The sequence below is a fragment of the Nannospalax galili genome, unplaced genomic scaffold (assembly GCF_000622305.1).
Source record: "Nannospalax galili isolate Female #2095 unplaced genomic scaffold, S.galili_v1.0 scaffold559, whole genome shotgun sequence".
NCBI classification, from domain to species: Eukaryota; Metazoa; Chordata; class Mammalia; order Rodentia; family Spalacidae; genus Nannospalax; species Nannospalax galili.
The window spans coordinates 4,343,689-4,370,492 of NW_008343479.1; the positions used below are offsets into that span (position 1 = coordinate 4,343,689).

Here is a 26,804-nt window from a genome sequence, read left to right on the forward strand (position 1 = left end):
AGAAAATAGTTTATGAGCATGATTCAGTTACAGCTGTCTACAGTTAACCCTTTCCCATAGTAGCATGCAGGAACTTAGAATGAGAGGTAAAAGCACAAGAGCACAGCACACAAGGTCAGGAACCAGCATGCCTAGTCTGCAGGGCTGGTGGTCTGTGACAGCACTGCTCAGGCTCAGGGTGGTCCTTTGCTTCCTATGAGAAAGAAGGGAGAAAGGCTTCAAAGCAAACAAACCCAAAATCATCTTACTGCCCAGCGTCTAAGAAGACACACTGTAGCGAACAGTTATGAGCTAATTCTCAGAGATGTTTAGAGGTTGTTGAATATATGAATAAAAGTTACAAGATAAACATAATAATGTGTATTAAGTAGTCATTCTGAATACATTGTAGTTGTCTCATTTTGTCTCAGGCTCTTCTGGAGGCAAGAGACTGGCTCAGGCCGTCTTTGGGATGAATTCTTACAAGGTACCCCAGAAGAAGCCATGTGCCACTGCATCTAACCCAGGCGTCCTCTAGCCAGAGAAACAAAAGCACCACTGCCACATGGCCATCTCCAGGAGCCTGGGGGAGCTCTTCCAGACCTCCATCCAAGCCAAACTAAGATTCTTGGTTTCAAATTGCTGATGGGAGTTTTATCAATAGCTAGTATAAAGGTAGTTCAATGCAGACTTAAACATGAGAGTTAAAGGCAAGAGTTACTCCAAGAGAGAAAAGTACAGAGCCATATCTAAGCTGGCATTTTCCAGGGATGAAATGCACCCCTCCCCCAAACAGGCCATATCTGCCTGCATATAGAGCCATGCTGCAGGAAACAGAACAAAGGACAAGGCCAAAAGGATGAGACAGGAAGACCAGTCCCAGAATTCATCTCCAGCTCCGAAGAGTTAACATATTAAATCAAACCTATAACCAACTGGAGTTTCATTTTTTTTTCAAAACATTTTCAGGCCTTTTAGAGGTCTGAAATCAACACAAACCTGACCAAGAATGTCAAAACCAAAATACTTACAAAAATGAGCAAACCAAAGAGATACTTAAACACCGTGAAAGCAAACCCAACCCAAAAGGTATGTAACAAATAAGGTCCTTAAACAACCGGTTCAGATGCTGGTCTTTTTTCTTTTTATTTCCTTTGAGACAGGGTCTCCCTGTAGCCTCAGCTGGCCTGGAACTCACTATGCAGACCAGGCTGGCCTTGAACTCAAAGAGATCTGTCTGCCTCTGCCTTGCAAGTCCTGGGATTAAAGGTGTGCCACCACACCCTGCTTCAGATATTGTTTTGTATAAACAACTAGCACTTAAAAGTTTTGTGACACACTTAATAATCCTAGAGACATTGTCCAATAAATTTAAAGATATTTGGGGTACCAAAATTTATAAGGCCTTTGAATGTACTATTAGAATATCCATATTTATAAATCTGCACATGTATTTAATTAGGCATGCCAAAATAAAACCAATAATTTTGTGCACAATAAATGAAAATAATAACTGAAGTGGCCAGTTTGTTTCGATGGAAACATGTGGAGACAATAATCACAGACATACATGACAGAATTACTTGAGATCTCAGCACAGGAGACATAACATGACACAATTACATGAAATACAAGACAACACGTGGAAAACAATTAACACAGATACACATGACATAATTCCAGTAAAACTAGGTGCACCCAAAACATAAAAATCAAGGAGTTTGATTAGGATGGTCCTTTGCTTGTAGGCACTCATCTTTTAAGATCTGGATCACAGGAGAATGCTTCTCTCCATAATCTCATAGCTGTGGGGCAGTTCTTTCTCCTCTTCTGGTAAATATGAGGCTGAATTTAAGGGTTCAGGTAAACTCCATTTGGACTCAGGGAGTCTTGCCAGCACAACCTCATACTAAGTCACTCAACTTCATATTAAGTTTTAACTTGGAGAGTTTTATCTCAATGCCATAATTTCCTGCATAGCCTAGTTTAAAGTTGTCCAGTATCCCCTGGAGGACAGTCTGGGTCTGATACTTGGACTGGGAGGAACCCATCTGAAATTTTATATGTGCCTGGAATGTATGTAATGTGTGCATACGAGGGAGTGGAGAGTGTTAGTCTCCTTCATTCAGATGCCTTCCTGGCCGGCCTCCTCCCCATAATTTAAGAGGTCCTACCTTAGGGCCACATGTATAATCCCCATGTCAGTCACCTGAAGGTGAGTACCCGTTTAGGTTACACGACCTCAGCAGAACCACAGGGTGAGGCCCACTCAGATTCCGTGGCCTCGCAGAGCCATGGGACCATTAGTTTCACTTTCACATTCATGCACAGTTATTCGGAGTCATTCCCTAGTTATTCCCACTAAATTCCTGTTCTGCCTAAAACTGCCCAGTTTGCTGCCTGATTCCTGTTTTACCTTAAATGGGGCCAGCACCTCAGAATCATATCAAGGTTTGGTTGTGGTCGCCTTCATTCCTGACTGGCTGCCAGTGCCATCTTGGAATCACATCAAGACTTCGTATCCAGCCTCCTGCGGGGATCAGCCTGCACCGGCTTACACCTCTCTAATCTGGGGCCCATTACCTGGTCTGGACGTCCATTCTGGGTCACCGTCTTGCTTCACCTGATGAGAGGCTCCAGTTCGGGCTCTGCAGCTCTCTCTGGCCTCCTGAAAGGAGATCCTGAAAGGAAATTCTTTGGGACTGTGCACTTCTCTGTTCCAGGGGCCCGAGGGGGAGGCAGGGTCCAGGAGCAGCAGTCTCTATCGCCAGGGAGGGTACAGCGACTTGTTCTCACTGGGGACCTCTAGAAATGTTATGGGAAAATCAGAGACCAGCAGCCAAAGTCAGGAGAGGAGAGGTATTTCATTTTATGCTAGTGGACTGATGCACTGATCCTTCTGTAAAGGAGTGAGTCCCCTTCTCCAGTTTTAGGGGTTTTTATACTCATGTGAGGAAGTACAAGTAAAAGACAAAACAGCACATAGGTGGCAATTAAGTAAAAGGTACTTCTGATAATTAAGCAAGATAACATATGGCCACAGGGGTTACAAAGACTTCCTTCCAGGTTGACCACAGGGTGCAGGATGGAGGAAGACTCCAGCTTATCTCCCCAGTCTTATCTCTTGTCTAGGAGCTCTTCCTGCTCCAAAGTTCTTAATTATCATCACATTGTAAAAGCTTTCCACCTCCTAAAACCAAGGATCCAGTACATATAATTTAGGTACATGTATATGTATATAGTATCTGTAATACTGAAAGCTTCTCCAAACTATAGTCACCTGTACTATGTTTCATATACTCTGTTATTGCCTGTGAATTATTACTCTTTTTACCTGGAGTCTCACTGTGTAGTATGGTGCTGACCTGGAACTCTTGATCTTTCATCCTGAACGTTGTGCCGATTACAAGTGTGTGCTGTTGTTCCTAGGCCTGCTTTTTTCCTTTTGAAAATAGTATCTATATTGCTCTTTAGAGTAGTCTAAAAAATTGACCTGTTACATAAGCACAAACTTTTTATTACTATTATAAAAATGTTTCATTTAATAAAATAATATATTAAAATAGTATTCCTTTGTAAAAGAAAATACATTTGTTTCTTATAAATTAAAACCATGCATGGATTAGCCACTTAAAAATCTGTATTAGTTTGTTGAGAATCCATCATGGTTAGTACAGAATATCTTCTGTCCTTTCTGACCACACTTTACCTGGAGTCAAGGAGGGCTGTCATAATGTGAGGGAAAGACAGAGCCCTTGCTGCACTTACTCCCAGCTTTGTCAGCAGTGTGCCATGCCTTCTCTTAATTAGGACTTTCTGGACCTTGAGTGTTAATTAGCACCTTCTGAAAGTGCTTTCGTTGTACAAAATAAAGAGTTGTTCAAATTTTCAGAAGATATAAATGAAGAAGTGCTTTCTTCTGAAGTTCCTGGGTTTGGTGTTACAGTGAGTCAGAGATGAGCAGCTAGATCATCGTCAGTTCAGCATGGTTGGGCAGGAATGACTCCTCTGCCATAAAACTCTTTCAAAGCATCTTCGAAATCTCAAGCATATCTCTACTGTTTTTTGTTTATTGTTTTTTTTTTTTTTTTCAGTCTTTTTGAGACAGGGTCTCACTGTAGCCCCAGCTGTCCTGGAACTCACTATGTAGACCAGGCTGGCCTTGAACTCACAGAGATCCCCCTATCTCTGCCTCTGCCTCCTGAGTGCTGGGATTAAAGGTGTGTGCTACCACTACCGGCCTGCTGTTTTTTTTTGTTGGCCTGTGTACTGTGTTTGTGAACATGTGTAAGTGCTGAGGTGACAGGGGAATGTCCTTACTCCATTCCTGGTAAGAGTCCTATAGGCAGAGTCTGCTGTGTCTTACCAACCCTGGAAGTCAGTTTCTTGTCTTTCTGAGTCCCATACACTGGGGTGTGGGGGAGGTTTCCTTTTTTCTTTGTTCCTTTTTTCTTTTTTCCCAATGTTAGTTGTATATTTGGAATAGAATGAGAAAATACCCATATCACTAAACTAAAGCCACAGTTTTCACAATGGATCTTTCACATTTTCTTTCCCTTCTGTGTTTCCTTTAAGAACCAGGCATTTAACATGTAGCTTGTGGTACATAGAACCTTGGAGACCATCTCTTTCCATTTTTCTTCTAAGAAAGCAGACCTGCAGATACGCTTCCCTAGGTCTTCAAGACAGATTCTAATCAGGGGCAGATTCCTGTCCTCATGGATTCCCATCTTCTTTCAGTTTGCAGAGTACTGGGGAGCAGCTCTAGGTCCACGGAGACCTAGAGACTCAGTTCTAACTTATGTACCAGGTGTACAGCTTTTAAAGAACCTGACTGTCCTTAGAGCAGAGACCTGCTCCTACCTAAGGAACTAACAAGGTGAGCCCCCTCCAGCATATATACAATGAGATAGGACATGACAGAGAATCCCTTGAACTAAAGATGGCTGAGGTATAGTGAGGTATAGGCTAGATTTCTTTTGACTCCTCAAACCCTGCCAAAACTCAGCTTTCTCTTAGCAGCAATGTACAAAGTGTTGTGGACTCCTCTGTTATTTCACGAGCACCTTATAGAAGTGGATGGGAATTTCTAGACCTCTGGTTCTGTGACTGTAACCATTATTTGTGACACACTGTGCATGGCATTGATCAGGTACTATGGGTTTGTGAATGATGAATTCATACTTTGCTATACTCTAGTAAAGTGCATTGCATTTTATAAACTTAAGCATTGCAAATTATAAACTTGATCAAGTACAAAAAATGAAGAATTCTTTTCTTTTTATGGTAAAGTTCTACGGCACTAATGAGCCTTCCATTCTGCTCTTCCTCCTTCACCCTCTGCAGTGTGCCGAGATTTTGCTGTCCTGGAGGACCACACCTTGGCTCACAGCCTGCAGGAACAAGAGAGTGAGTACTGGGTTTCTCCTTTAGCTTTCAGTTTTCTTTCCTTAGTGGTAGCTTGAGGCTGGCTTCTTTTAGTGTGAAGTGCAGAGAAAGTTGTTAAGCTACACTTTATTTCCATCCTGAAGGTTTCTAGGCAAATGATACCTTTAAAGAATTCTGCGTGTTTTTTAATGTATATTTATTATTTGAGAATTTCATACGTGGATACAATGTACGTTAATATATTTACTCTTCACTTCCCAGCTTCCTCAACTCCTTGTCTTATGTTCTTCTTTTTTAATCTCCAGAAGTTCAAATTAAGTGCTTTACATTTTCTGTAGGGCACAGGTGAAGGTACACTGGGGCTATAGAAGAGCAATAGAAAAATGATGGAGTCCTTTTGGTGCCTGGGAATGGGAGAGGTCCAACCTCAAGGCCCAGGTGCTCAGGACCATGTGTGGAGTCAAAACCTTAGCTGACCATCAAGGAGGGTGGGAAGTCTATTTTTAAGAATCAGTTCTTCCAAGACTATAATCAGAAAATGACAGAAACCTGCCCTGTCCCCATCACAAGTCTAACAGAGAGGCAAAGCCACTGTCATGCACAATTTGGAACCTCAGTGGAGAGTTTGTGTGGAATGCAACCACTCAGAGAAGGCTGAAACTGCTGCCTCCATCCTCCAGTATGCGCCACCGTCAGCCCATCACTGGAGGAATGTGAAACCATGGCTCATGGGAGGAGACCATATCTCTGGCTCATTGGAGGGGACCATGAATTCTGCATGTTTTACAGTTAGCCAGTTAGTGATAAAAGAAGAATCCTGACTGAATAGGGGAAAAAGGACAGTTGTTTTCCTCCCTTCTTTTAGGAGGGAGACAGTGGTTGTAAATGTGCCTGGGGTATGCCAGAAGTTGCATACGAGTCTATTCTTGCTGGAATAGAGGCAGGCACATTTTTGGCCGACAACAATAGTATCTACATTAAGTGACATTGTGGATTGGTTCCCTTGTTTGAATCTGGATTTCATGTGGTTCAAGCTGAACTGAAACTCCACATAGCCTAGGATGATCTTGAAATTCTGATCCTCTTGCCTCTACCTCCTAAGAGTTGGGATTCCAGATGTGTTTCACCACATCCAATTTATGCTGTGCTGAGGATGGACTCTTGGGCTTCCTGCATGTTAGGCAAGCAGTCTACCAACTAATGTATGTCCCAGCCCCACATGGTAGATTTTTCTGAGTGTTTAGTGTTCCGATGGAAAGTAAAGTCAAGTTACGTATTTATATATGAGTTCATGATTTGTGAGTCCTTAGAATGGCAACATAGGGTAATAGAAAAAACAGTGGCCCTGGCTTAAAATATTTGTATAGCAGTCCTTACACTGCCATGTGACCAAAAGCTAATTACTTATTCTTTTTGGTCTTCTTTTTATTCAATGGTACAATTCCTGTGGTACCTTTTATCTAGTGTTGTTGAAAGCAACATGAAGTAGTGGATATATGTCTTTTGAATGGTGAAGCTCTTCTTAAATTAATTGTGTTTATTATTAGACAAAGTGTTAAATGACTCCTCTCTTGAATCATTCTATCCCAGTTGAACACCATTTGGCATCAAACATTCAGCGGAGCCGTTTGGTCCAACGTGATCTCCAGGTGGCTAAGCAGCTCCAGGAAGAAGATCTGAAAGCCCAAGCTCAGCTCCAGAAGCGCTACAAAGATCTGTGAGGATCTGGGGTCTGGAATGGGTGGGGCTGGCACCTGTGGCAGGGGTGGACACTCATCCTGCCTCTCATTCTTTTCTACTTAGATTACGAATCCTATGGAGACTGTCCAATAATTTTTTGTTCTTGTTTTTTGTTTTTTTGGAAATTCTCCTTACTATTGGAACATTGTACGAGGGACATGTTAATCATGGTTGGTGCCCTTTTAGCTCGATGGCTTTTGAACTGATTGGTTGACCTCTCTCAACTGAGTTGTAACCATAATACGGAGAAAAATATCATCTTCTGGCGATAAATTTGTTTGGAGGGATGTAGTGAAATAATAGACATCAACATCTTTTTGTGCTCTAATGGACTCCTTTAGGATTTCATCACTTTTGCTCTGGCATGTGGTCCATATACATACATGCAGGCAGTCGCTCATACACAAAAAATAAAAGACTGACATTGAGGCATGGACTATACAATCATGTCTAAAAGTCATGGAATATCTGGAGTTTGGTTGGTGGAGGGAAAATGAGGTGATATTTAGCAGGTGAACTGCATATATAGATTATAATTAGAGTTTTGTTCCAGCACCTTTTTAGGTACTCAGTTCTAAACATGTTTTTGTTCATCTTTCCTAGAAGTCAGATTTGTACAAGAGATAACTTCCCAGAGTTACCACATCTAGGACTGTATATAAACTGATATTTCTTAATACCTGAAACCAAAAGACTCCTGTACTGAGTGCCAGATTTTGCAGTGATTTCTCAGAGAATCTAACTTTGTAGTGATTTTTGGGAGGCTAATTTTGCAGTGAATTCTGGGAGAATCTAACTTCTGTGGAAACTGCTGATTTAAAGGTCCTATTTTAAGGGTTCTTTTGCTTATGAAAATGATTTCCCTGGTTTTGAGCACCTGAAGGTGTTGAAAGCTGTTCTCTTCCGTTTCCTTTGCGTTGAGCACTGTATCTGGTCTGTCATAGGTGTTGGTTAAATCCTTGTTGAATGCATTGATGCCAAAATGATACAAATAAGCAGAAAACCAAAACCTATGACTATGGTAGCAACCCCGTTTTCTTATTGTCCCAGGTGTTGAGAAAACGGCCATTCCTTGAAGAAGCTTCTGTTAGGAATGGAAGCTAAAAAACATGAACTCTTTTGTCCTTTTTTATTTTGCACAACTTTTAGTGTTCATTTTTAAACTTAAAAATAATACAGATAATCTTTCATTTGTAAGAATAATTTCAAAATCATACTGTTATCTCTCTGTGACCGCAAGGTTGTTGAGGTTTACTTGAGCTTACTTACAATTTTTTTCTGTGTCCTCCATAGTTCACATTGCTGGGCATTATCTCCTGGGCTACTTAGCTCCTGCAGAATTCTGGGAAAATATGTATCTTCCTGTAGAGTGACCCAGTTGGGTGAAGTGGTACAGTAGAGTAGAAGAAGCTGGAACTTTCTTTGCAGTGTCTGAACGAAATGCCAGTGTTGCCATGCTGTTGTTTTGTGATCCCAGGGAGACATAGTAACTTCCCTAGGTCTCAGTCTTCTCTGGGATGTTACATAGCATCAGCCCCTTTGTGTCACTGTCATGAAGATTAAGTAAGATAAAATATATAACAGATTATCCCGAGTATTCAATAAATTGTTTATTCTAAGAAAAATTATCTCGTATGTTCTTTACTTAAAATCATTTTTATTTTTGTTTTTTAGTGAACAACAAGATTGTGAAATTGCTCAGGAAATTCAGGAGAAGCTGGCTATTGAGGCAGAAAGACGACGCATTCAGGAGAAGAAGGATGAGGTACACCTTAGTTAAAGTCCCTCATCCCACAGAGGAAGAGGCTCAGCTCTGAATCAAAAGCCCTTGTTTGTGTCTACTGGTTCAGTGCAGGCTTTCTGGATAGGCAGCAGACCTCTCCGTATTTGGAATGCAGTAGAGCTGAGGCATTGTTTGTCATGAACTACTGTTTATTACCTCTTGATTGCTTGTATTCCTGGTGAAGTCTTGAGAGATGGTGTTGGATAATTTGACATAAAATGTGAATTACTTTTCTAGCTCTGATGAAGCAAGTTGCTTCAAGCCTGGTGGCCTGACAGACACTAGCTTATTCCAGTCATAGAGGTTTAGAAGTACAAGATCGAGGTGCTTTCGTAAATGCTTCTTGTTGAGCAGGAGTGTTCCAAGCTGCTCACCTCAGCCTCTTCTTCATTGTAATCTGACCTTCTACCCTTTATGAGGAATCTACTGATTGGCTTGAGGACCCAATCTTATCCAGTATGACCTTAACTAATTGTATCCACTAACACCTCCTATAAGGCCACATTCTGAAGTTCTGATTAAATGGATTGTCAGGAGCATTTCTCAGTTTGCTAAAGGTGTCTGTACCTGGGTTGCAGCTTTGGAGAACTGGTCTGGAGTCAAACCTGAGCTGTAGTGAAGAGTACGTTCCTGTGAGGGGCCTGGAGCTGGCATTATCCTCATTCTTCTTCCTTGTATGCCAACGTGCATAACTAATCCATTTGCCTCTTAGTATTTTTTTAAATGCTGAAATGACTGAAGTTAACAGTAGTGCTTGGTTTGTGAGAAGACGAATTTATGATTAACAAATACTTGATTTTGTGTTACATATTTGCAATACTATGTACAAAGAATTTCAGTTTACATTGATTTTGTTGTTGTTGTTGTTGTTTACCTTCTTCTGTACCTTACTGGTATTGTTTGACTTATTGGTCATTGTTGGTCATTGTTTTGACTTATAGTACTGAAGATACTGAAGAAAATGATAGGTCATTTGTAATGGTAGGGTAACAATCTGAATTTTCATGTACCCAGAAACATCTTTGATGGTTACAAGGACTCTGGTAATAATTGCATAAAGTAAGTCTGTACCAGGCTAAGTGGTGCATATGATCACTTTTAAATAGATATGGTCAGGGTCATTAGTAAACTAGTCTATGTGTACTGCTCTTCCAACAGACCCACCCTTGCTTCTCTTAAGACTTCTTGTTCAGGGACCAGTGAGTATGAGACATCTGAGTGTATTTAGCTGCTTATGAAGAAATAAACCATGATTAACTGATAATTGCAACTGCAAATAAGAATTAGGAATTATTTCTGATCCATCTGGTTAGTATCAGAAGAGACCCTTTCTCACTACAGAATGTCTTGCCTCTCTATAATAAATGTTTTAGTTTGGAGATGAAACCAGGCTGAAAGAAGTTATTGTATTTTCTGGACAAGAAAGCTTCTATTTTAAAAATAACAGAAGCACAAGTTGACTTATAAATGCTACTGTGTTCTCCACCTCTACTCCCAGTTCAGCAAAGCACAGAATAGAAAAAGAAACCAAAACACTTTATTTTAGGCTTGTGGTCACAATAAGTAACCTGATAATATTGCATAAATTAGGCAATGTAGTGATTAATTCCATTTTTCAGAGGGAGAAACTAAGTTTTTTTTATATTACCTTGATGTATTTTTAAAAATTTTTCGTAACTACATGATTAGAAGAAGCATTTCATTACAGCTTTAACATATTCAGTAACACGCTCCAGAGCAAGAGTACATCTCTTTCACAAGTGGCTATAAGTTTCTAGGTTCACAGGTGAATTAATACAGTTATACAGTATTGAAGTCAGTATAAGCCCTGTAAGACATAAAATTGAATGAGTTTTTAACCTTTAAAAAAGATCTCCATTTCATTTTAGAATATATTGTTCCTTGCAGAAAGACTCATTGTTTTTGCTACTAACACTGAGATATTGGCTCATACATCTCTAATTGTATGTATCTGATTATTACTAGTCATAATTGCTTGTACTTGGATCCTTGGTGCCTGTGTATGTCTATAAAGTCATCGGGTAGATTTCAATGGTAATATTTATCACCTCTACTAATTAACATGACGTAGATTTCCATGATTCCTCCTCAAATATAATAATTTTAAAAAAATTTGTTGATTTTTTTGTATATATATGTATATATATATGTATAATGTATATATATATATATATCACAGAATATCCCAAACCATCTTATTCAGCAATATACCCACTTCCCAGATGGCACCCTCCCATAGCCTCCCTCTCCCCACTAGAGCCCTTATACTCTGATATCCCTGCTACTGTCTGCTGTGGCTGGGGGTGCCAAGAAACTAAGTTTTAAAGACATGACTTAATTCCATGTTGTAAGAAGCCAGGGAAATGTTGATAATATTTAGTTCTGACTGACTGCTTCTTAATTACATAAACTGTAACACATGGGCTATAGAGTTGGGTTGAACAGGTATCAATTTTAGCTCTTTAGCTTTAAGCTGTATAATTTTCACCTTTTCAGTTAAGTATGTAGAACCTCAGATTCCAAAACAGGACAGTCAGTTAGCTGTCTATGAAGAGGCCTCTGATGCTCACCAAGTTCATAATCTTTCTCTTCTCCTTGCTTTTAGCTGGGTGGTTCCTCCTTCTGTCCATTAAACAATCTGGATTTCTTTTACATAGTTAACATATGCAAAATTAGGGGAGAATTAAGCAGTTTAAATATGTTTGGGGGTCTCTTTTGTGATCCTTCTACTCATTCTCCTCCTCCACTTTTTGATGTATTTGTTCCTCTTCCTCCTTAGAGGCAAAAAGCATAATGAGAAATACAATCATGGACATTTAGTAACCTAGTTTTTAGGATCAGTCCTTAAGATCATTCAGATTTTTTGACCCCTCAAACTCATGCCTTAAATTAGAAGATGGGTACTGTGCCAAGATGCTCTTTCTTCATAGAAAAATATGACTTTTAGTTAACGTAGTGTACTGTCAGTAGTGAATGAACAGAAGTTGCAGTAATCAAGTTTGTCAGTGAAGGATAGAACACCATTCTCCAGAGGTAGGACAGTAGTGTGAAGTCTTCTAGCCTGCATCTGAAAAAGCATTGCCTGTTTGTTACTCATGAGCTGTCAATGGTTTGTTTTTCACTCTCCTAACTCCCTTTGCTCGAACCCTGCAGAGTCTGTGAGTCTTCATAGTTAATAAGTTGTTCATCGGTGGGACTATGGAAAATTCCTCACTAGATTTTTACTTAAATCTTATTTATAGAGTTTTTGGTGTTGACCCCTCCTGGGTAGTCTCTATCCCCAGCAAATAACCAGATGTTCAAGATCAAAGCCCCTTTCCTCTTAAATCAGAGACAATTTTCTGAACAGTATTATTTATCAGATGTAATGCAGTTATATAGCTTTGTGTGGGTGAACCAGCATTTCCAGCTTTGTTATACTTTAACATTGTGTGTGTGTGTGTGTGTGTGTGTGTGTGTGTGTGTGTGTGTTCATGTGTGTAAATGGGTTAATGGAGTGGAGAGCAGATTTCAGGAAAGAAGTAACAGTGCAGGAAGACAGATGTAGAAATGTAGCTGCAGGACATTTTTCTGTCTGACTAGGACCTTTCCTATTCTTAATTTCCCCTTCTGTCCTTCCTGCCCTCTCTGACTGGCCCTCCTCCTCCTCCTCTTCTTCCTTCTCCTCTTCCTCTCCCTCCTCCTCCTCCAGTTCCTCCTCCTCCTGTTCTTCCTCCTCTTCCACCTCCTGCTCTCCCTTTTCCTCCTTTTCCAGCTGCTCCTCTTCCTCTCCCTCCTCATCTCCCTCCTCCTTTCCCTTTCCTCCTCCTCCTCCTCCTCATCCTATTCCTCTTGCCCTCTCTCTCTTTTACTGATGCTGTCTCTTCTTTTTTCTTCTTTGGAAAATAAGTAAAACTCTTTTATGCAGTGTCTTAAATGTACTAGTTGAATTTCTTTCTAGGTGCCCCATTGAAGGTGTTTGTAGCCTTTGGGTGCACTGTGCGCGAAGAGTTCATGATTAAGACAAGTGCATTAATTCTGTTGAGATAGTTCTCTTCAATCAAAGTATAAGCTTTTTTTTTTTAAGTGTCTTAAAGCCAAGAAATATATGTTTAGTTTATTTAACTAAGCTATTCTTAAAACTTTGTGTATTTGTGAGATTATACATGTGTGCCTGTGTCTGGTGTATATATATATATATAGGCATGCATATATATTTATTTGTTTAAACCTGGTTCTAAATATATGTGATTTGCATCTATTTTAGGAAAGACTATTTTAGGAAAGAGGGATTTTTGGCTTGAGTAAATATTAGCATGGTCAAACCTCTTATGCAATATTATGGTGCTGATCCAACAGTTTGAAGCCATCTATAATATGAACTGTTCAGAGATAAATTTAGTAACCAATTTATGTTAAAAATGAATCCAGTGTTCTTATTTATAGCACTCTTGAGTGATTAGGATTTCATGAAAGTCTATTTATATAAATTTATAATTTAGAAACTAGCTCAAAGACCAATACATTTTAGTTATTAAAACTTTGCTTATGTTTAAACTTTAAAAATAAATGTATACACAGGTGAGCAGTAAAGCAGAAAGGCGGGAGGGGCTTCTGCTTGAGAAGATTTTGTGTTTATCCCAGTTATTTGATGCTTTTACATCTGTAGATTTTATGTTCTGTTTTTCTGGATTTACAGGATAACCCTTTGGGTATTATACTACTTTGAGATCCCTCGTGAGTTAGGTCTTAAAGTAGACCAGCAATGTTATTCAGTAGTTTTCTACTGAATAACAGTTATTTCAGTAGTTGTCTTCCCTGCCCCCATTTAGGACAGTCATTTGAAAATCATATTTTCAGATCTGTTTTCATTTTTAAGATTTTGTCCTTTTGAAACCCATAGCCATTATTGAACAGAGGTGAAAACTTGAGGGGAGAAATAATCCTGCTACCAGTCTTATATACTGTAAAAATGCCCTGAGGAGCTTGGTACCATTGAGTTAGTAGTCTTCCCTAGCTGGGAAAGATGTATAGGGCTCCTTGTGGTTCATATTAATGCCTGTCCTAGTGCACTAAGCCCTGAGTGTCTTACACGATGCTCCTCATTTAACTGTCACCAGGTAGGAGATGAGAATGATAAGGCTGTTGACCCTTTGTCCTGATTACTATGGTCCACAGTATGGTTTTTGACCCATTCAAGGAATCTGTAAATCTGTTTTCATTACTTTCTTCCAGCATTTCAGAAAACCTGAACTGTGTCCTTCTTTTGGGTAAGTTTGGATAATAGAAAAGGGAGAGGTTAGATCCAGTGAGAGACTCCTGTTTCGATTAATGCATTTACTATGTAGTCTTCTATGGAATGTGTTATTTCTATAGATTTGCCTCAAATAAATGTACTTGATAAATTAAAACCTAATTAGGTCTCACTTTTAAAAGGTTTAAGATTTCTTGAAGATTTCTTTGCCCATTTTGTTATATAGACCATTAATTCCACAATGTTCATTTTTTAAATTAAAAAAAAAAACCTGAAAAATCCTGAATTACAGAAACTTAAAAGACTTCTTTTATTCAATTTAAAAAACATGTTAATAGGCATTTTTATTTTATTTATTTTATTTTTTTTCTGGAAATGCTAGGGATTGAACCTAGGGACTGGGCATGCTAGGCAAATGGTTTACTACCAAGATATACCCTTAACCCCTAATACACATTTTAAAGAATTAGATATGGATACTCCAAGACCTAGCTTAGGGTTGCTCAGCTTGTGCTCTAGACTAGGCTAGGGAGTTATACAGAACCCTATCCAGGATACTCCACTGCCATCTCCACACTCCTAGACCTACCTGGGGTGGCTCAGCTTATACTCTGGACTAGCCTCGTAAGTTATCCAGAGCCTTGCCTACCCCACCACCTCCAAACTCCCTAAACTAACTTGGACCACTTTGTTCCTGATCTAGACTAGTCTGGTAGGTTAGAGAACCCCGCCAGACCTGCCACAGTCTCCGTACTCCCAGGCCTATTTGTGATTGCCCGTGGCATACACAAAACCAACCCAGAATCTTCCTTGTCCCACCAATCAAAAATCAACAATAAGACTCTGGATGTTTGACCAACTAACTCTTGATACCTGATCTGAAATCAACTAATCTAGGATAACCACAAAAACAGAAGCAGACTTCCATTCAGCGAAGACAGGCTAGAATTTCATATCTGACACACAACCAACAAAAGAAGTCCAGGCCACATCACAGAAACACAAACGATATGAAAAGCTAAGACAATATGTCCGCACCAAAACCCACTAGTTCTATAGAAATATTCTGCAATGAGATAATTACCCAGATGAACTCCAGGGTATTGAAAGCTATGAGAGAAAAACCACAAGTCACATATAAAGGAAACCCATCAGAATAACAACAGACTCTTCAATGGAAAATTTAAAAGCCAGAAGAGCCTGAAATAGTACCTGACCACAAAGCAATAAAGCTAAAAGTCAATGCAAAAGAATCTCTAACAATTGGCTGGGCATGGTGGCACACACCTTTAATCCCAGCACTTGGGAGGCAGAAGCAGGGGGATTTTTGTGAGTTTGAGGCAAGCCTGGTCTACATAGTGAGTTCCAGGACAGCTGGGGCTACAAAGAGACCCTGTCTTAAAAAAAAAAAAAAAAGACAAAAAAAAACCAAAAATGAATTCACAGAGATTAAATAACAAAATATTGAATGATGACTGGGTAAAAGAAGTCAAGAATAAATATTTAAAATTCCTCAAATTACATGAAAATGAAAACACAACACTATCAAACTCCTGGGACACATTAAAAGTGATCCTAAGAGGGAAATTTGTAGCTCTAAGCATCTACATTAAAAAATCAGAAATCACAAATAAATGACTTAATGGTGCTATTTAAGGACATGGAAAAACAAGAACAAACCAAACACAATCCAGTACATGGGAAAAAAATAATGAAAATCAGAGCAGAAAGCAATGAAATAGAAACAAAAAAAAGAATCAACAAATCTAAAAGGTGGTTCTTTGAGAAGATGAACAAGATCAAGAGACCCTTAGCCTAATTAACCAAAAGAAAGAAAGAAGAAACCCAAATTACCCAAATCAAAAATGAATAGAGAAGCATTACAACAGACACCAAAGAAATCTAGAACATTATAAGGGACTACTTCAAAAATCTATGTTCATCAAGTTAGAAAGCATAAAGGAAATGGAGAGATTTTTAGAATTAACTGAACCACCCAAGTTAAACCAAGAAGAGATCAGCAACTTTAAAGATACACCCATAATAAATAAGGAGATTGAAACAGTAATGCACAGCCTTCCAGCTAAAGAAAGCCCAGGTAGAGATGAATTCACAGCAGAATTTTACCAGACCTTTAAACAAAGACTACAATCAGCACTACTTAAATTATTCAAAAAGACAGAAACAGAGCACTTCCAAACTCCTTCTATGAAGCCATTATTACTCCTATACCAAAACCAGGTAAAGACAAAACAGAAAAAGAACATAACAGGCCAGTTTCCCTGATGAACATAGATGCAAAAATTCTCAATAAAATTCTTAGAAGTTTCATACAGGCATATATCAAAAAGATATCCATCATGATGAAGTTGTCTTTATTCTATAGGTACAGGGATAGTTCAGCATATATAAGTCAGTCAATATGTTATGCTAAATCATGTAATGGACTTAAAAACAAAGATTCCATTATCATCTCAGTAGATGCAGAAAAAGCCCTTAAAAAAATCCTCCATGCCTTCATGATAAAAAGTCCTACAAGGAATAGGACTGAATGGTACATGCCTCAACACAATAAGTGCTATATGCAACAAATCCACTGCTAACATCATTCAAAATGAAGAAAAACTCAGAGCATTCCCATTAAAATCAACATCGAGAAAGGGCTGTCCACCATCCCCACTCCTTTTAATGTAGTTTTTGAAGCCCTAGCTAGAGCAATAAGACATGAGAAAGAAACTAAAGGGATACTAATTGGAAAAGAATAATTCAAAATATCCCTATTCAGATGATATTATTATAGATAAGAATTCCTCAAAACTCCACCAGTAAACTTCTAGGAATGATGAACACATTCAGCAAAGTGGCAAGATACAAAATCAACTTAAAAAAATCAATAGTCTTTTTTTTTTTTTAAGTTGTATTTTAGTCTTTAAAAAAATTTTTTTGGTATTTCATACAAAACATCTTAATCATCTTTATTATACCTTGTTCTAGTTTGTCATTCCATTGCTGTGACAAAATACTTTGACCAATACCAACTTGGGGAGAAAAGGGTTTATTCAGCTTATATCTCCCAAGTCACAGTTCATCAGGGAGCCCAAGGCAGGAACTCAGGGTAGGAACCTGGAGGCAGGAGCTGCAGTACAGGCCATGGAGGAACACTGCTTACTGGCTTGCTCCCCTGGTCCCTGCTCAGCCTGCTTTCTTATGCAACACAGGCCCACCTGCCCTGCCCAGGGGTGGCACCACCCACTGTGGACTGGGCCCTTCAACATCACTCAACAATCAAGAAGGTACCCCACAGACAGGGTCACAGGCCAGTCCTGGGAGGCAATTCCCCAAATGAGGCTCCCTCAACTCAGGTGTGTCACGTTGATACCAAAGCTATCCAGCACATACCCCTCCCCCTATCCATACCCTGTCAGCCCTCTCCCCACCAGATTTCATGTATTCTGTCATTTATGTAAAGGCCTATTGAGTCAAGTTACTAGAGCCAGATGTCCCTCCGTGCAAGTTCATCCACTGGGATCTAGTGAGTCTATTTAGAGCCCCTCCTTTAAAGAAGATCAGCTCTCCCTCACCCATCAGGAATCAGCTGCCAGTAGTTCTTAGGCTGAGATTAGGGCCTGCTGCCCATTTCCCTAGTTTTGGCTGCTTGAGTTTGCATCAGTCTTGTCCATGCTGACATCATTGGTATAGATTCATATAAGCAAGATCCCAGGAGCCTGTAAGATTCTGTTTCCATGTGGTCATGAACTACCTTCCCCAGCTCTGACAATCTTTCCACCTTCTCTTCAGCAATGGTCCCTGACCCCTGAGTGGGTGGAGTTTAATATAAGAGTCCTATTGTAGGACCATACTCCGCAGACTTATTTTCTACACTTTGGCTATTTGTGGCCTTTTGTGTTCATTGGCCTCTGTTGCATCAGGGACCTAACAAAATATCTCTATTGCATTAGTGGCACTGTTGTCTTGGAGGTAATCTGTTTAATTGTACTTAATGCCTGCTCAATAGAAGAAAATTCATGCCTGGTACTGTAAACATTGCCAAGTACCCATGGCTGGAGAGCACATAGACCCTCGAGGAGAACCTACTATTGCCACTTTCCTAAACCAACGCCATCGCTTGCTATATTCTACTGTGTCCTTTTCTGTTGTTGTTTTTGGTATGGGGGGAGGGGAGGTTGTTATTTTTAAGACAGGGTCTCTCTGTAGCCTCAGCTGGCCTGGAACTTCTTATGTAGACCAGACTAGACTCAGTTGCAAAGAGAGCTGCCTGTCTCTGCCTCCTGAGTGCTTGGATTAAAAATATGTGCCACCATGCCAGGCTTCTTACTATATTCTAAACATTCATCCTCATATTCACAGGCAAATGTAGCTCTCAATGCTCGACAAAGAAACTCCTTTTTGCAATAGAAAAAGTCTATTGCAAAGTTTCACAACTAATCAAATTGTAAAGAATAAGCGACCATGGTGTCATCCTTAGCCCTAGTTGATACTTGCAACCCAAGGCTTGGAATGTCATGACTGAGGGGGTATAGAGAATTTAAGAGCCAGAGGACCACAATGCCTTCTGCTAGAAAGTGTATTCTAGACATGACAGGGTAGCTGCACCCATGAAATCTCCACAATATGATTGCCCAAAGATATGCATAATGATGCCAGTTGACATGCCCCTGTTGGGGGCGGGGGCTGTTTCACATGGTCCCGTCAACTACAGGCAGTTACTGGATGCTCAGGGAAGGAGAAACAGTCTTCTCTGGGGATGCACTTGCTGATAGGTTATCTAATATCAAGTAGTTATCCCTATCATCAATTAATGGGCTCAGTGTGTGTGTGTGTATGTGTGTGTGTGTGTGTGTGTGTGTGTGTAATGAATATAAATGTATATATAAATATGTAACTAATAATGAAGAGAACAAGAAATTGACAGGGAGTGGGGCAGCATGGGAGGCGTTGTATGGGGCAGTTGGAGGGGTGGAAATAAAGTAAGTATAGTGTTCATGTATGAAATTCTCAAATTATAAAAAGGAGTTAGCTATGGTACATGTTTTGCACTGAGTGCTGTTTATTTGGAGGATCTGCTGAGATAGTGTTCTCTGGAACAGAGGCAGTAAGAAAGTACTGTTTTGTACTCTGTCGTTAAAGTAAGGAAGCTGAGGATCAAGAAGACCGTTCCTATCAAAGGTGACCAGTTGTTCAGCTATATCAAGCTCACTGACCAATACTAAACATTTAGCTTGTTTCAGAGGAAACCTCTTTTTCCTGAAGTGACCTTAGTGATTGCATTGGAACATAGTGGTATTGGGAAGCAGAGGGGAGAATGGCCCTTTCAGTGGAATTCTTGGCTTCTACTAAGCCTCTCCTGTAATACATTGGCAGTTTTCCATCAAATCTTTGTCCTTCTCTTCCTCAAATCTGGAAAATCATTTCTTCTTAAGATAGAAAACTGAGGTTTTAGGATAGAAAGATTTGGGTGCTCAGGTCCATGACATATTATGATTATTTTTTTACTTAATTGACTACTTCCTTGACCAGCTAATGCATTTACAAAGAAGGCCTATAATTCTTGTGTTACTCTCAGCTCTTCAGAGATAGATTATTGCTACATTTTAATGAGGACTAAATTCAATAGCAGGAAAGCAATTATAAGGTCTGTAGAGTATAGTTCTATAATTTTGTTGGCAGTTGGACCTGATAATTTTCCTTTGTATTTTTTTCTTCAGTTTTGGCAGCAACAGTTTTGTTTACTGTAGAGCATAGCACTTAGGAAAATGGTACTTGGGGAGCTTAGTCAATGGTGTAATTCAGGAAGGCGTTTGTATTTCTTTCTGCTTCTATAGTCAGCAGTAGAGGAGTTTGGGAAATTCTGTGTAACAGTTGATAGTGTGAGGGGCACAAGCTCTCCTCCCATCTCTCTTCCTGATTCACGTGTCACTCTGTAAGCCATCAGTGGCGATGACCCTGACACAGGCATTGGCATCTGGTAAACATGCACAGATGTATTGAGATGATTATTAAGGAGGCAAAAACATTTTGACTTTGAGATTGGATAGTTCACACTTTTTGTCATACAGTAGATTATTCAGGGTTCTCTAATGGCTCACAGGATAGAATCCGAGTAGTTTAACCATGGCTGTACCACACTGGAGAGACTGAGGATCCAGTAGTTACTCAGTCCACGGGGCTGGATGTCTCAGCAATCCCAGTCTGGTGCCAAAGCCCTGAAGCATTCCTGGAGATCTGCTAGTCTTCATTCGGCATTGGAATTCAAAGAAGTCGGTTCTACTATTAGCAAAGAAATGCCCCAGCAACAAGGTGAACCCACCAAGGAGAGAGAAGGCAAACAGGCAGAAAGCAAAAACCCACTCCCTTCTGCCATGACCTTATTGAACTACCATCAGAAGGTAATTCATGGATCTTTAGGCTTCAAATAATTGGATGCAGAAAGTCTCTCTCATTTCAGTTAATTCCAGATCCTGTCAAGCAGAAAACCAAGTTTAGCCATCATAAGTCCACCCCTTGTCAACTTGACACCCAATTGCATCTCTTTATGTCACACTTAATTTCCAAATGAAAACAATGGCAAGGCCATTAATTCTGCATAACGATATAACTATCTCACATACAAACACAAATGCATTATATATTTTAGAATAGGGAGTAATATCCTTGAGGAATGCTTAGTCTTTTAGTATGTCATAATCTATATATGATCATATAGGTTTACAACAGTTAACCACTTAACTCGTATCTCAATTATACAGCTTTTAAAAAGGAAAAAAAGCACAAATACCTGCTTAATATATGTGCATATGTGCATAAGCATGTTCTTAACGAAATAGGACAAAAACACTCATGTCAATCCCAATCCTCATTTCTGGAAGTGGTCACGAGGCCTTAGCCAATAGAACTACCTTCCACTACTCCCCATTCTATATTTCCTCTACCCTCAGTGAGCACCTCTGTAAGTCTTAACTCTTTCCCTGGAGGAGTAACCCACACCTTCATCCCTGAAGGTTCTAGACCATTTGTCATCCTACCACCTGGATTGGGTTGTTGCAGTTTCCCAATGACCTTAATCACAGAACATGATAACACCAGAGGATGGCCTAAAGAATATCCTGCCTTCCAGACCTAATTTTCCTTACTTCCATTGTAGAGAAAGTACATTTTGCCCCAGGGAGTCTGAATCACCCCTCCTAATACTGTTATTCCTTTCTTGGCTTGTTGACTTAAGGGCATCAGAAGCCCAAAGTGGCCAGGAAGAAGTCTTAGCTTCCAGTTTAGTGGAGTGTTTGTTGTGCCTCCTGGCTAAAGCAATCCCCCCTCTGGAACCAGACTTCTAGGCCACCAGAGCACGGAATCACAGGTACAGGGGGTGATTTCCTAGTGGGTCACTAGGGGTGATTGTGAGTGGAGCCATTCCCACTTCTACCCCTTTATCCAAGAAACAGTGCCATATATTGGACGTGATTCAAAACATATACCGGCTTCTGGAGGACCTTGCCCCAGCCCTCCAGGCTACTCCCACCAACCTGATTGGTGCTGTAGCTATGTCTTTAAAAGACCATTCCACCATTCCATCAAGCCAGCTGCTTCAGGATGGTGAGGAACATGGTAGTTTGCTCACAGTCTATCCTCAGGGGAAGCCAAGGCAGGGACTCAGAGCAGGAACCAGGAGCACAGACCATGGAGGTATGTTGCTTAGTGGCTTGCTCCCCTTGGTGATGGACTGTCCTGTAAGCCAAATAAACCCTTCCTCCCCAAGTTGGTTTTGATCAATGTTTTTATCACAGCAATAGAAAGTAACTGGAACGTAGACATAAAGGGCTGAATTGAGACCTAAAGAAATTCATATTCATGTTCCTCTCCCAGTGTCACTTTTAGAACAATTTTGGCTTGCGCTAGAAAGGAAAACAGAAGCATCCTAGGGGATGATTTTTCTGTTAAAGTACTAAAAATTCATAGTTTGTGAATAAAAAAGTATAAGATAGGATTGCATCCATGTCCTTTACCACTTGCTCTGAGCTGTAGCATTTTGTGAGTGCACTCTCAAGTATCTAGCATGGAATTATAAATAGATTATCTGTAAGTACTTACCAGGTGTGTTCTTGTGTGTGTATTATATGTGCATAAATGGGTTGTAAACCATTTGTTAATAATATATTTAAAGTTTAAAATTGGACATTGTTGTACATATTGCCAGATTTATAAGATTATATTGACAAACTGTAAAAATACCTGAGGATACAGTCATTTCTAATTTTGTTTACCTAGCTCTACCATCTATCCTGTTTCTTTTTAAAATTATTATTATTTATATTTCATTACAACAGCATTGACATATTCAATAACACTTTTCAGAGCTAAGATGCATCTCTTTCAAAATTGGTTGTAAATTTTTAGGTTCACAGTTGAATTAATAGTTATTCAATATTGTACTCAGTATAAACCCTATAAGACATAAAATTGAATGAGGTTTTAACCTTTAAAAAAGATCTCCATTTCATTATTAAAATATACTGTTTCATAGAGAAAAACTCACTTTTAATGCAACTAACACTTAGATGTTTGCACATGCGTCTCTAATCTCTATGTATCTGATTATTACTAGTCACAGTTGGTTACTTTCTGAGATCCTTGGCACTTGTTTCTTTATATATGTCAAAAAATTCTGATTCACTCAAATGAGTTTTTAAAGTTATTTTGCAGTCTTAGTATATTTTTTTGAAAATATTTGGAAGTTTTCAAAAAGAAAAGTACTTTTTGCTTTAAATGTACATCATTAAGATCTAAGTGCTACCTGCATTTCTTATTATAAAGAAGTATATCAAATTACCTATTTTTTTAATCATCACTTGTACCATGAGTAATATTGCCATGTTCCCATGAGCTTTGAGTCCGGTGAGCATATGAAACTTAGCTCTAGAAAAGTGTACATGAGCACAAAAATTTACATGCTCTTATCTGGGGCATTCATGGGCAGAATCCGCACATTCAGAAACTGCCTCTCCAAGCTCCAAACCTTTACTAACAACCCTTCAGCTCCTTCTGTGTTGTAGAGCACAGACTCCATGAGATTGCCTGTGAGATATATCTGTATCCAGCCTTAGACTGTCTAGCCTCCATTTTCTATACAGCACTCACACCTTATGTTCTAATTAAGCTGTTGTCTGTTCCTGATGCCTGTTCAGACCTTTACACTTCGCCTATTGAAATTCAGTGCTTTGTTTAAAACCCAGCACAGTACAGAGTCTTGCATTAAATTCATTTAAGCAGAAATAATACTCCCTTTTTGGTACTCAAAAGTATTTTAACCATCTTTGAGGTATTTTACAGTTTTAATTTAATTTTTTTTTTGTATATACCTCTCCTTTTATAAAAAGACAGTAATCTTTTGTGAATAGAATCAGAATCCATGGCAACTGCTCAGAATTGGCCTGGGATGAAATAAATAGGACACTGTTTTTTCTTTTTCTGCTAACAGTGTGCTCCATGTAAAGCTAAATCGGAGTCACTAAAAATTATTTTTACAGTTTTTATAATTATAAGGACAGTTTATAAAATTTTATAGCTTGCTGTATACTTCCCATTCAAAATCATCCACTTGGGACCCAAAATGCATATTTTGACAATTCTGCTGTAGAAGTAGCTTTGAGTCTCTTTAGATTTAGATAGCTTTAAATTTTAATTAGGGAGAAAATAAAGCCTGGTTTTCTAGATTTTGTGCCTCTCCTGCTGAGCAGTCATGTTTGTGACATTTGGACCATGAGATGAATGCTTGGCAGTCTGTAGAGCCATGGACAGAGCCTTGGAGAACTTGGGGTACAAAGTAGAATTCTGCTGTGTGAAGTATGATCACTCTCTGGTGGGACTTACTTCTCTTCCTGTTTATCTTTATAGGACATAGCCCGGCTTTTGCAAGAAAAGGAGTTACAAGAAGAGAAAAAGAGAAAGAAGCACATTCCGGAGTTCTCTGGAGGCAATGTTTACGGAGATAATCACTGCTATGAAGATGGAGGTAACAACCAATGCCTGTATTACGACCTGTTCTCTCCTTAGCCTCAACCACAAGAGCTCCTCTTAATTTGGTCCCAAAAGTCACCTGAGAGATCTTGGGACATGTCTCGTACTGCCACACACTTGGGAACATTTAGATTTGTGGGAGGGTTCTATTTGACTTTCTAAAAAATTATATTCTATTTGATTTTAATGAATTGATATATTATGTATTTGTATGACAACCATTTTTTGGCTGTTAGAACTTGACTGTGGTTTTGTGGCTCTTGAGCGTTCTTTTGTGTTGTTATAATGCTGTATTTTTTTCTAAGTACAAAATGTGTGGTATAGAAAGTGTTTTTTTTCTAGACTGCCTTTTTCTTAAACAAATCTGAGCAGAGCTATTTGATTATGAAAGAGGTCTAAATAAAGAAAGGACATCATACATCAGTCACTGGGTAAAAAAGTTCTCTTCAATCCTTCTTTAACTTCTGATGACAAACAATATTAAACTGAGATTCACTGTTAATGTTTTGGTATCTATGCTTTCCTGCTGTTTGATTACCATGTAGAATAATTTCTGATGGAATGCAGTTCTCTAGAGTTTCAAGTTCCTAGTGCCTGCTTTGCAGGGTGGTGATGATGGTGGTGTGGTGGTGGTGCTTATCTCAAAAATATGTTGGGAAATGACTATTTGCAAGCATAGTTGATTCCTTTTCAAAGATTTGTAAATGGAGAGTTCCTCTAATCTCATGGGTCATTGTTAGTGAAGTTCAGTTTTAAGCTTTACTTTTAGGGTTACCAGGGAATAAAACTTAGACAGCCTAGAGAACAAAAATTTTAACATCAGTTATCTCAGAGGGCCTTGAAAACCAGTTATCAACTGCCTTTCTATAATTCCACCACAGAAGATAGGATGTGTTTGCCTTTACTGAAGAAAACAGAAGGGATTCAGATATAGATGGTAGGACTGCTATAGTTCGAGCATAATCTTCCAAATCATGTTTTTTTGTACTTAAATTACTTTTCTACCTAAAACAGGCCGAGCTCTCTGGCCTGTTGGGAAACAGGTGGATTCTTGAATGCTTGATGTCTTCCTCCTCCATATGCTCCCCTCTCTTTTAATAACCTTTTCCCTATGCACATTATCTGATGAGATTACGTATTACATCATTCACAAAGAAAGAAAACTTGTTGACATATAATAAACATCAGAATGTAAAGATTTCTTGTTCCTTAGCTTCAATTAAAATCTTAGAAATATAACTTTTGGTGGCAACACATTTTGTTTTTAAATTTTAAAATCTGCTCTGGAAGCATGTTCACTTAATTAAAAAAAAAACTGTTTTAAACTTTTAAGTCTAAGCCACATTAGGATAGCAAAGAGTAACTAAAGTGTTCATTTTAGCCAGCCAGTGTTGGATCCTAGACTAACTCGAACTTAGACCTTTGCATTACGTGCTGCTGTCCCAAGTCACCTCCAGGGTAGGAGACTGTGTTAAGAACCGTATGGTTTTTCAGGAACATCTAAAATAAAATGGTAGTTATTTTAACTGCTTTCTAAGCTTGTAGAGATAGCATGTGTGCTTGCTTTTGGAGGTGTTGAGGACATAGTGAGGGAAAGGAATGCTGACCACCAGAACGAGTGTTACAGACACTGGCGTTTCTTTTCCCTCACCTGTGGTATTATTGGCAAATTACGTTCCTAAATACACAATCTTTGTTTATATGACTTTGAGGTAGAATAAGTTGGATTTTATAGACTACCTTATAATTCACCTTGCATTTACAACGCAGTCCTTATGTTCTTTGCAGTGGTTCTTTCCCAACGCATCTGGTCAGTTCTTTGATTGTGATTCTCTATCTTCCTGTATATTCTGATTTTTCCTTAGTTGCGTAATAATCACAATACATCATTATGATTGTCTTTTCACCTTTTTCTTTCTATAAGCTTTAATAAAACTTAAAAATGATTAATTATGGGTTACAAATTTGAATTATATAAAACATTTTCCAGATGTGTCCATTGAAAAATGGCATAAATTGTTCATTTGTGAATCCATGTTTTTCTTTCAAAACTGCTTATATCATGGTCATATTTGTGATTTTTTTTTTAAGCCATAGTCTTTGAAGACTATCATTTAAGTCCTATCCATTCATTAGGACAATTAAAGCTTTAACAAACTTATTTACTCTGATTTTTTTAAGCTTTTTTTGTCTCATCTATAAAATGAAATTATAAAAATTTATCTTTCATAAAGATTTTTGAAAACATTAAATAATTTAATTTTGGCAAATATAAAATTTAAAGTATTAAAAGTGCAGTTTTTATACATATGTGACTTACATATATTTTGTTTAAACAAAATCTTATTTTGAATGAAAACATGGAGACACACATTTAAAAAATATATATATATGTATATATGTATAAGTATATACACATGAACACACGTATGCCAATGAAGGAGTGAATTATATTTGCCAAATAACTTTGTCTGGAGACATATTCAAATCTTAGTCTACAGCAAGAAGGGTTTGGGAAGGATTTAAACAAGATCTCCCACTGTTGTCTTCCCTACCCCAGATTTAAAGATGGCAACATAGGTAAACTGTAGAAAGTAAAACTACTATCAGTTAGCTTATTAATAAAAACTA

General features: G+C 38.8%; 1 protein-coding gene across 3 annotated transcripts in view; it reads left to right on the top strand.

Moving 5' to 3' along the window:
* The window catches only part of Ccdc50 (coiled-coil domain containing 50), an 85,851-nt gene that overhangs the window by 34,051 nt on the left and 24,996 nt on the right, over nucleotides 1-26,804 (top strand). For all 3 annotated transcript variants that reach the window (XR_003850555.1, XM_008839696.3, XM_008839695.3), the window contains exons 2-5: nucleotides 5,326-5,388; nucleotides 6,958-7,084; nucleotides 8,782-8,872; nucleotides 24,051-24,168. Coding sequence is in view for 2 of the 3 variants with exons in the window: in XM_008839696.3 (XP_008837918.1) it covers nucleotides 5,326-5,388; nucleotides 6,958-7,084; nucleotides 8,782-8,872; nucleotides 24,051-24,168 (399 nt within the window). In the remaining variant the exon portion in view is untranslated. The remainder of the gene's footprint in view (nucleotides 1-5,325; nucleotides 5,389-6,957; nucleotides 7,085-8,781; nucleotides 8,873-24,050; nucleotides 24,169-26,804) is intronic.